This window comes from Zonotrichia albicollis, chromosome W (genome assembly GCF_047830755.1).
Source record: "Zonotrichia albicollis isolate bZonAlb1 chromosome W, bZonAlb1.hap1, whole genome shotgun sequence".
Taxonomy (NCBI): Eukaryota; Metazoa; Chordata; class Aves; order Passeriformes; family Passerellidae; genus Zonotrichia; species Zonotrichia albicollis.
Genome location: NC_133859.1, coordinates 24,760,130 through 24,770,740, shown reverse-complemented (window position 1 = coordinate 24,770,740; position 10,611 = coordinate 24,760,130). Strand labels below are relative to the sequence as shown.

Sequence of the window (10,611 nt, the reverse complement as noted above, 5' to 3'; positions counted from 1 at the left end):
GGCAGGGCCTTACTGACACAAAAGGAGCAATTAGCTACAACGACCAGTGATTACAATAACAAACAGGTAGAACTCTACCTTGGCAACAACTAGTCCAACGGGTTTTGCAACTCTTTTTCTTCCCACAAGAATTTGACAGATTTTTTTTTTATAATAGTCTCCTCTCTTTTTCTTTGATCGAGCTTAAACATAAGCTTGCATCAACTTGCAATTTCTGACTCATGAGTGAAATAAACAGGGCCAGGAGACTTCTTCTCCTTTTTAATGCCTTTATTAAAAGTGATCAGCTCAGGATTGGGCGGCTCGGCAGGGCTGCAGTCCCCGTCGTGTCTCCCAGGGCGACTCAGAGGAGGAGGACATGCGCAGCTCCGTCCACTAGGGGCAGAGCCGGGGGATCCGGTCCTCGTGGAAGCCTTTAGGGCGTGGTGTCCCTGTCAGATGTTGCCCCTCCTCGCTTATTCGGCTTGGTCTCTCCGCCGGGGACGACTCTCATGGTCAGGGCGAGAGGGACTCCACATCTCTGCAGGCTCAGCATTTGGCTCCTCACGTCCGGACATCACTTTAGTCTCTCAACTCTTAGGTGGCTTGTTGTTTTTAGGGTTTTCTCGTTGCATTTTGGAGTCGGGGTCCCGAAAAGCATGCTGGTCCTGGAGTCACTTTGCATAACCCCCCCCCCACCCTCTCACGTGTCTTCACTATGGTAGGAAAAGAGAACACTTTAGCCTCGGGGAAGGGCCATCACCCCACCACAGCCAGGGCCTTTAATAATACAAAAGGGGCGATAAGCTACAATGACCCGTGATTACAATAACAAAGCACGCAGAACCCTGGCAGGGACAGAGATCTGGCTGCCTCCCTGCAGCTCTTTCTCACAAAAAAATATTACCCGAATTTTTGTTCATAACAGTCCCCCCTCTTTTTCTTTGATCGAGCTTAAATTCTTAAGCTCGCATCAACTCACAATTTTTTTGTTTTGAATCTACTATAAATCTCTTGTGCACTTTGGTAATCATGGTTACTTAACCTTGTTACTTTTCTTGGTTTCTTCAGGTTGTTCTGCACAGCAAATACTGTTTTACTAAAACAGATAAATAAGCATAGTAAAAAGAGCAATCCTCCAAGTACACACACAGCGAGAAAAACCACCTTTTCCCATACATGTCTTCTGAAAATCTCTAAGTTCTCCCACCCACTGGGATCAAGTGTAGGAGTTTGATCTTGATTATTTACGCATGCTAATCTTTTTATTTCGTTTGAAATGTCCCTAATAATCGAATTCTTTATTTTTAATACTGCCTGGAGCCGGATGACTTTGTTCAACACAGATATTGGGATCCGATCTTGGCTTTTACAATTTTGGATTTTCTCAATTTCTATTTCACTTTCCCGGTTTTGTTTATTTTCTCTCAAATCATTATATATAGGAACTCCCAAACTTGATCCAGTTTCTTTCGGTAATAGGATAATTAGTTTTATCACCTTAGCAATGCAGTTGCCAGAGGAGATCAAACCTAGGGGTTTAGAGCTCCCCTGAAATGTGTTCCAAAAGGGGTTTATCTCTTTTCCAGTACACTCATATAAATACTTGTAACAAACAATTTTTCTTACCATTTTCACCATTTCTTTGCTTTTTACTAGATCTGCTGAGCTTGTTTCAGCAGCATCACATTCAAAGCACAACCAGGCTTCCCCTATAGGGCACTCTCCTAGGAGTGGCTGCCTAAAAGTGGCAGTATTCTGGGGTATCCAATACACTCTCTTATTTTTCTGATAAAGAACCAATTGGGAGGGGTTAACACAATCATGGTTAGAACTGATGTGGACTCTCGACAAGGAGCTCACTTCCTCCTCATAGAGGGGTTGGTAGCATTCATTGCACAGCTCAGCTGGGCTTCCTAGAGAACCACCAGCAATCAGAGCTAGCATTACTACCCTTCCCAAGAGTCCGGTATGGGTCATCTTGCACAGCCTGCCCACCCGGCCTTGCCTCTTGGGGAATTTTTTACTGAGAAGAAGCTTCCAAGCTCTTGAGAGTCCCTTCTACCCGCTTCTCTGGTTAAGCCTCTCTTGGTCTGTTCCCTGCAAATTTTAGTTTCCCCCCCCAGGGGAGTGTTCTGTAGAGGATTAACCTGGAGTCTTTAGAAATATATTGGGGAACTTAAACTAGAATTACTTATTTACAGCTTTAAACTTTTTACTAACATAGTTTACACAGAACAGTTTTGAAGCATTTAAAGCAATGTTAGAACTCTGATACCAATTTTTTCCATACAGTTCAGTCTTTTTGACTCTTCCTCCTGAGAGTCAACTTTAAATCACAGTATACTCAGGTGAATTAACTTGTGATGTGGATGAATCCTTATCCAGTGCCCGGAGGTGAGTGGTGTGGACCCGGGTCCAATGCCAGAGGGAAAAAATGGGAGTCTGGCCCAATGCCGGAAGGAGAAAGGGGTGGAGTCCGGTCCAATGCCAGAAGGAGAATGGGGTGGAGTCCGGTCCAATGCCAGAGGGAGAATGGGGTGCAGTCCGGTCCAATGCCATAACGCCAGAGGGAAAAAAACCTGATGTTGAATCTTGGTCCAATGCCCGAAAGAGAATGGGGTGCAGTCCAGTCCAATGCCAGAATGCCAGAGGGAAAAAAAACCTGATGTTGAATCCTGGTCCAATGCAAGAATCACAGAGGAAAAAAAAACCTGATGTTGAATCCTGGTCCAATGCCAGAATGCCAGAGGAAAAAAAACCTGATATTGAATCCTGGTCCAATGCCAGGGGGAGAGAGTGATGTGTATCCAACCTTTTTCTTTTTGTCTTCACAGTCAAATTAGTAATGAAGAGTACCTGAAACGGGCTTTAAAACACAGGCATTAATGGTCTGCTATTTAATGATTTAATCAAAACTCAGCTTCTCTGTTTAATGTTATTGGTAATTTCTCTTTTTCCATAGCTTGTATGTTTCTCTCATTAACTTCTACATACTCTGTATTTTGCAAGGAGTTGTATTTCTCAGCTAACTTAACTCCCAAAGTACTTTTATTCTCCTATTTTTCTGTGTATTTAATTCACTGGTTTTCTGTTCTATTTTTCAAGATCTTATTTATTTATCTCTTGCTTCCGTTTCTTACTTTCACTTACAGCTTAAATACTTCTTTCAACTCCTTACACTTAATTTTTTTTTCCTTGCACCATTCTTTTACACAATACACTTCCTTCTAAGGAGATGTGGTAAAACTGGTAATGCACAATCTACATTACTTCTATTCTAATTTGTCCATATTCACTCTCTTTTATTTCTCATTCACTTTCACACATTCCTTCACACCCTCAAGACAAAAACTGGATCATTATTGCTAGATAATCACAGGTCCCTGTAGCCCCCCCTTACCTTGGGGTTCGCCCACAGGTCTCACTATCTCTTGGCCTCTAGGAAGGGCCCAGACTCTGGTTGCCTGTGGTGCACATTCACCTGTGAGGCTGCCTACGTGTCACTCACACTCTTACAGCCACAGCTCCCCCACACATCTGGGGAGCACTAGTCTGGTTTGCAGGTCACACACACACACACTTTGGTCACAGCCCCAACCCGCCCGGGGGACACAAGCCTGGTTTGCAGGTCACAGACACACCTCCACTGCCCCCTTCCAACCTGCCTGGGAAGTTGAGGCTGACTTTTCTTGTGACTCACTCTAAAACACACAACAAGACAACAATAAGGTACCTTTTACTTTCACACCACTTATTACAAGTTTAGTCTTACTGGCCAGTTTTGGTACTATTGCATATCCTTCCTACCTAGCTGTTTTTTTGTCTAACTTCAGATGTTACTTTGTTGAGACAGGACTTATCTGCTCCTGTATCAACCGAAAATTCTAATTCTTCATTTAGGGGTCCCACCTCAAAGTTTACCAAGGGCTCATCTAGATGTTGCATCAGGTCCCCTAAAGTGTAAAGCCCCTGACCCTCGAATTGTCACCTCTAAGCATCTTCTCTAAATTACCTTGTTCCTTGGCTATTGCCGCATCGAGACTGAGCTTTCTACAAAACCTCCTGACGTTTCCTGGCTCTCCACAGTAATAGCAATGTCGTTCTCTCAAAGGGACTTGAGGTGTCTCTATCCCTCTTGCACCCACCCGACAGTACAAGAGGCCTATCCTTGCCTCCTCCTGGTGGTGGACCCGCCACCCTGCACTTTCTCTAGCTACAGCAACCATGATCTTAGCCTTGGCATTTGCCTTTTCTTCCTCCCTCCTTAAATACACCTTCGGTGTTTCTCTTAATAACTCATTAATGTCCTTCGCTTGCCAATCTTCCATCTTTTCCAGTTTTCTCCTTATATCAGGCCAAGATTTGGTAACAAATTGGACTTTTAGTAGCATTTGACCTTCTAAGGTGTTTGGGTCCATTCTAGAGTACAACTGGAAGTTCCGCCTTAGGCGATTAAGCCAGGCAGCAGGAGCTTCATCTTTCTCCTGTGTGCCCTCAAATGCCAATTGGGTGTTAGTTCCTTTGGGAACTGGCTCTTTGATCCCCCGTATTATCAAAGACCTATTATCCATCATGGCCTTCCTCCCCTCCTCCTGGTTAGGGTTCCAGCTGGGATCCGTTACTGGCAATTTCTGTTCGCCTGATGGCACCTGGGGTCCTGGATGTTTATCTTTCTCCCAAATTCTTATGCTAGCCACCCCAATCATCTGGACCTCTCCTGGAGAAAATAATATACTCAGGATGGAATTCATCTCTCCCCAAATGTAGATATTTGGACCTAGAAATTGATCTACTTGGTTGGCCATGCCCACTGGATCCTCAACTAAATGTCCCCACTTTTTCTTGAATCCTCTCACCTCAGAAGCAGTTAGGGAAGCATTCACAAAGCCAACACCTCCAGCTACACCTCCCATAGGACCTTCTCTGAGGGGAAAGAGTCTCTCTGCCTTGGAGGTCTTGGATCTGGTGCTACAGTACGGCCCATCTTCAGATGCCAAACTACTTTGAGGGATATCTGGGTGTCATGGTTTGACCAGGAAGGAGTGGGAATTCTGGGAAGCTGTGGTCAAACCAATGAAGGTTTTGGGTTTCATACTGACACCTGGTGTAGCCAGTGGGGTTTGGACACACCTCCGAGAATACACAGGGGTTAAAAGCAAGGCACTGCCCTGGCACTTCCTCTTTTGGACATCGTCGGGCGAAGAGGTCAGATCTCTTTCCCCCGCCCGGCCCGCTGCTGCTGGGCGGGGGAGGGACCGCCATGCGGTAGGCCTGGGGCCTGGACAGAGGTGGGGGTTGAGGGGGTTTTCAAGGATGGAAGGGTGGCGGAGCCCCAAGAGACATCGAGATATCGGGCAGCCAGCCCCCCCCCCCCCGGAGAGAGAGAGCCGGCGGCACCGAATGTGATGGCAGCCAGCCAGGAGGAGAAGGGGGGAGGGAGAGCGGCCGGCCGCAGCAGCAGCACGTGTGGGAGTATCATCTCGTCCCAGGACAGACAGAGACTGAAAACTTTTAACCCTTTCTTGCATGATTGGGGCCTTGTAAAAATGCTAATCCTCCTCGAAGCTGAATAAGAAGGGAGATGAGAGATGAGATAAGATAAGGACCTGGCCCGGAAAATTGTGGAGATGATTGGATGGGGAGAGATGATTTGGAGTGGCCTTTTGGCTGGACTTTTCTCGTGGCTATGGACTCAGTTGTTCCTGTGACACAGACTGCATTTAGGGGGAGGCAGTGCCTCAAAACCAGGAAGGTTCTTCGTGAGGACCCCCCGGCCCCAGGGGGTTGGAAAAATATGGGGGGGACAGATGTCCCAAAAGCAGAGACTGTACCTTTTTGGAGTGAGACAAGGCATCCTTGAAAGACAACCCTAAAAGCAGCTCTGGTCCATGCCGTCAGTGGTGAGAGCACTGGGCATGGAAGGACGATGTTACAAGCGGCAGAAGGACTTTTTTTTTTCTTCCGGGCGGTGCCGAAGTAACAGAGAAGCACACAAGGTTTCAGTGTGCTTGCAGGAGAAGCCTATGGAACGAGAAGGACTCCTTTCCTCTTCATGAACTGATGTTTGAGTATACTAAAGTGTCGTGCCGGGCTGGGCAGTTGTTTTGGGAGAATGTATTGGATTGGGAAAGTCAGGTGGTGGGGGAGGAGGAAAATGGTTTTTTTTGTAAGGTTTTCAATTCTTTTCTTTTTTTTTTTCCTTATAGTCTTTCTCTATTTTCCTGTAGTTTAAGTAATAAAGTGGTCTTTATGTTTAAGTTAGAGCCTGTTTTGCTTATTCCTGGTCACATCTCACAGCAGACACCAGGGTGAGGCATTTTCATGGGGGCACTGGCTCTGTGCCAGGCTCAAACCATGACACTGGGTTACCCTGAACTTTCTGCCCATCAGCAGGTGTATTTGCTGATAGCTGTTTATCGGGCGAGGACGCATTTGTGCCCCAACTAGGAGGAGGTAAAGGGACAGCAATAGGAGGGGGAGAAGAGCCTGAGTGGATATTAAGTGCAGCTGGAGAAGGGGTGGAGAATGCAGCAGGTGGAGTAGGCACCTGTGGTGGTGCAGAAGGAACTGGAGGGGATACTGGGTTTATCATAGCGGAAGCTGAAGAGATAGAAGGAGGAGTCTGAGCAGGTGGTAGTGAGATGGCAGCCAGGGGAAGAACCGGACCTGCCATTTGAGGTGCTTGAAGAAGAGGATTATAAAGTGGAGGGGCAGAAGGAGGCAAATAATGAAGGGGATCCATCTTTTACCAGTCTTATCATCCCCTCCTTCATTTCCCTCTTTCTTCCTCTGTACCTTACAAATTCGCACCCCTTCATCCCCAAAAGCGCTCTTTAACCAGCAGGCTACATGCAATAATTGCTCAGGATCAGTATCCCCTCAAGCTGTCAGATAATTATTTAATAGCTGGCACATCCACTTATCCTTTGTCCCACACCAAGGCCATCCTCCTTGTAACTCTAATTCTGGCCGCACTTCCATACAATAATGGATCATTTTCGCTTTATCTAATCCCTCCGTGGCCTCTATAGAATCCCATTTTACTAACAGTTCTCCTAAGGGACTATTGGGATGTATATACCTCAGTCTCTTGCCGGTCTTTCTACTATTACACCCTCCCATTTTACAGGTCTTAACAGTAAAAAATCCCAAAGGTGCCTTTACTGACCGGTAATATCAAAAAGAACCTTCTTTGAGGAGCTTCAGCCTCCTCCACTGAACTTCAAAATTTCTGCCTGATGCTCAGGACTTTATACTGAAACAACTGCCCGATCTCTTGATTGCCTAACTTTCCCCACGTCAGGTCTTACATCTATCGGGACTTGAACACACGAAACCTTGGCCCAAGAATCCGGGTCGTGCCTGACTCCCTCAGTCAGGAAAAACAACTGCCTGATTTTTAGTTGTCCTAACTCGCCAATTTTTAGGCTTCACCGTATCAGGACTTAAAAGCAAACCACAGCCTCCTTCGCTGGGGTTTGTGCCCGGCTCTTGTGCCAGGACTTACTTTTGCATGCAGGGCTTGTGACCTTCCCGAATTCTTCTCGGGACTTACAAAATCTTACGCGAATCCTTGTCGAGACTTACAAATACTACCCGAATCCTTCTCGGGACTGACAAATCTGCCTGACTTCCCTCTCTCAGGGCCTATTTTGGGTGCGTGCCACTCATACAAATATTCCCTCCGCACGCCCGGAGGGGGGGGGCCCTTTATTCCCCCTTGGGAGATGACTTACTCATGCTAATTCCAAGCTCTGCCCCCTGTTCCCGGCCGCCTCCTTCGCAGGAGTCTGGAAACGCGGTACTGAGAGGTCTGCTCTCACTTCAAAGGTCCAGCTGCCGGCCTTCATCTCATTCACACACACATGCGCACGTCTCCCGCTCCTGCCACCGGCTTTCTCACCAATCCGGTGCTCCGGTGCTCCGCTGCGTCGCTGCTCCTGAGCCGATCCCTCTGGTCCTGGTAGCCAGCTGTCCTGAAGTCCAAGATGGCCAGTCTTGAGTCTTCTTGCGGCGTGGCTATTCCGGACGATCGCCCCCAGCTGAAATAAACAGGGCCAGGAGACTTCTCCTTTTTAATGCCTTTATTAAAAGTGATCAGCTCAGGATTGGGCGTCCCGGCAGGGCTGCAGTCCCCGTCGTGCCTCCCAGGGTGACTCAGAGGAGGAGGATATGCGCAGCTCCGTCCGCTAGGGGCACAGCCGGGGGATCCAGTCCTTGTGGGAGCCTCTAGGGCGTGATGTCCGCGTCAGATGTTGCTTTGGGCCTCGGCGGCCACCCTGGTCCCGGCGTTGGGACCACTCCCTGCTCAGGGCGAGAGGGGCTCCGAAGGTGTTCAGCATCTCTGCAGGCTCAGCACTCGGCTCCTCACGTCCAGACATCACTTTAGTCTCTCAGCTCTTATTTGGCTCGTTGTTTTTGGGGTTTTCTCTGTGCCTCTGGAGTCGGGGTCCCACAAAGCATTCTGGACTTTGGAGTCACTTTGCATAACCCCCCCCCACCCTCTCAGGTGTCTTCCCTATGCTGGAAGAGAGCACAGCCTCGGGGAAGGGCCATCACCCGCACCCAGCCAGGCGTTTTACTAATACAAAAGAGGAGATAAGCCTCAACGACCCGGTATTACAATAACAAAGCACTAAGAATCCTGGCAGAGTGGTTCTGGCTGGGTCCCTGTAACTCTTTCTCACAAAAAAAATATTAACCGAATTTTTGTTCATAACATCTCAAAGTCCTTTTTGGTCCTGAAACAGGCTTTCTGCAAAAAGTCCCATCAATAGTTATCAAAAACCATTGACAGTCATAAACAATTTCAAACAATTTGTGGAATGTCCTTTTCTGGCTCTTCAGTGCTTCAATGCTTCAGAGCTGCTTCCAGCTATTTCAATCTTTTTTTATTTATTTTTTAATTTTTTTTTTTTTTTTTTTTTTTTTGTGATCGAAAAGAGCAGGAGTAGCAAAGCAGTGCCAGAGAAAGGAAGGCCCTGGGGGCCCTGGCCCATGACGGACCAGGAACCCCAAAACTGGCCTACTAAAGGGGGGCCAGGACCGGTAACAGAAACCACACCTCCCAGAGACATCAGGAGGCCAGGCGATGGGCCCGGCCTAGGGACCTCTTGAGCCCAACAGCCCAGGCCAAACCCACGAAACAGGCTCTGCATTCCCACAGGCCTGCACCCTGCTGCCAGTACAATGGCAGCACGGGTGGTGAGATGCTTCCTTTCCCCAAAACCACTTGAGGCATGCCAGCAGCAGGGAAATAGAAGCCTTCCCCAGAAATCCCATCTGGGGTCTGGAGATGTTTGTTTCCCACAGTAAACAAGCCATGGTCTCTTCCAGCTGTGCCCTCTCCCTCTGCAAGGCAAATGCATCAGGTGTGTCTCCCATCTGCCTGACGGCAGCACCCCCACTGGGCTGGGGACCAAAGGCAGAGCTTTCGGGACCCACCTGCCCCCCGCCGCTAGGGTGCAAGAGAGGTGGCAGAGATGGCAACCTCCACGAGGCAATCCCCGAAAAAACACCCCCCAACACGCTGAGAATGCTGATCTTGAAAGCAGGCAGGCGGACTGCCCCCCTCCCCAGCTGTCGGGCCGCACCGGCTCCATGGAAGGAGTGGCTGACGCCCTCTTCCCCTGTCCCAGCTGCAGGGGCAGCCCCGGGACAACCCGAAACACTTAGGGGGGAAATCACGCTGGGTGTAGGAGCGGCCGCGGGCTGCTCCAAGGGTCCCGCAGGTTCGGCGCTGTCTTCAGCACCATCCGGAACAGGGACCGTCTCGGCTTGAGGCGGCGGGGAGGCCGGTGGAAGCGGCGGGGGGACCGAGGGGGCTGGAGAGGATCCCTCCTTCGCTGAGCCGGAAGCTGCAGACGCGTCTTCGTCACCTAGCAACAGTGGCTCAGCTGCAGGAAACGACGGGGATGCGCGGGAACATGACTCTGCTTTGTCCCTTGGCTCTGAAAGCGGCGGCAGGCATGGCGCGGGGTCGGCGCTGTCTTCTGCCGCTGACTCTGGGGTCAGCCACGGAGATGCAGTCGCCGGCGGAACGCACACGGACAGCGGCGAAACAGTCACGGGCAGCGGCAAAACAGCCGGGAGGGGTTGCGGCGGGATCGCCCGGAGAGGCGGCCGCGCCGGCCCGCCAGGCGGGACCTCAGGGGCCGGTACCACCCCCACCTCTGAGCGGGGCGGGGCCCAAGAGGCCAGCAGAGGCGGAGGCAGGGCAGGTCTTGGAGGCGGCCGCGGGGGCCCGGCAAGTAGGGGGGCCTCAGGGGCCGGTACCACCCCCATCTCTGAGCGGGGCGGGGTCCGAGAGGCCGACTGGGGAGGAGACTGCCGGGCTTCCAGGGGCGGCGCCCACAGCGCTGGCTCGGGCGGTGCCGCCCACTCCCATCCCCCCGGCAAGGGAGAAGGGGGGGAGAAGGACTGATCCATCTGAGCATGCTCCGGAGAAAGAGTAAAAAAAACTTTTTAGTGCGGCGAAGTTTCACCCCCCCCCCCCCCCCCGGGAAGCAGGGGGGCTGCAGCATCTCATCCCCTTCCAAAGGGTCTTCTCCTGCTGGGAACGGTGGAAATGGAGCCAGCCCATTGCAGTTAGAAATCCATGGAAAAACAGCTGCTCTCCACTTCAAAAGT

At 50.0% G+C, this 10,611-nt stretch overlaps 1 protein-coding gene across 1 annotated transcript; it reads right to left on the bottom strand.

The window, feature by feature from the left end:
- Positions 1-258: 258 nt before the first annotated feature.
- Positions 259-10,410, bottom strand: LOC141726891 (uncharacterized). Its single transcript, XM_074531993.1, has 2 exons — positions 7,886-10,410; positions 259-2,848 (listed from the first exon to the last, which is right to left on the bottom strand). Exon 1 carries the CDS (start codon positions 10,408-10,410, stop codon positions 9,085-9,087), a length of 1,326 nt encoding a protein of 441 aa, XP_074388094.1. The 3' UTR covers positions 259-2,848; positions 7,886-9,084.
- Positions 10,411-10,611: the final 201 nt, after the last annotated feature.

What these genes read in the sequence shown, in the direction of transcription:
- LOC141726891 (XM_074531993.1), bottom strand. Translation starts at nt 10,410, where the DNA reads ATGGATCAGTCCTTCTCCCCCCCTTCTCCCTTGCCGGGGGGATGGGAG.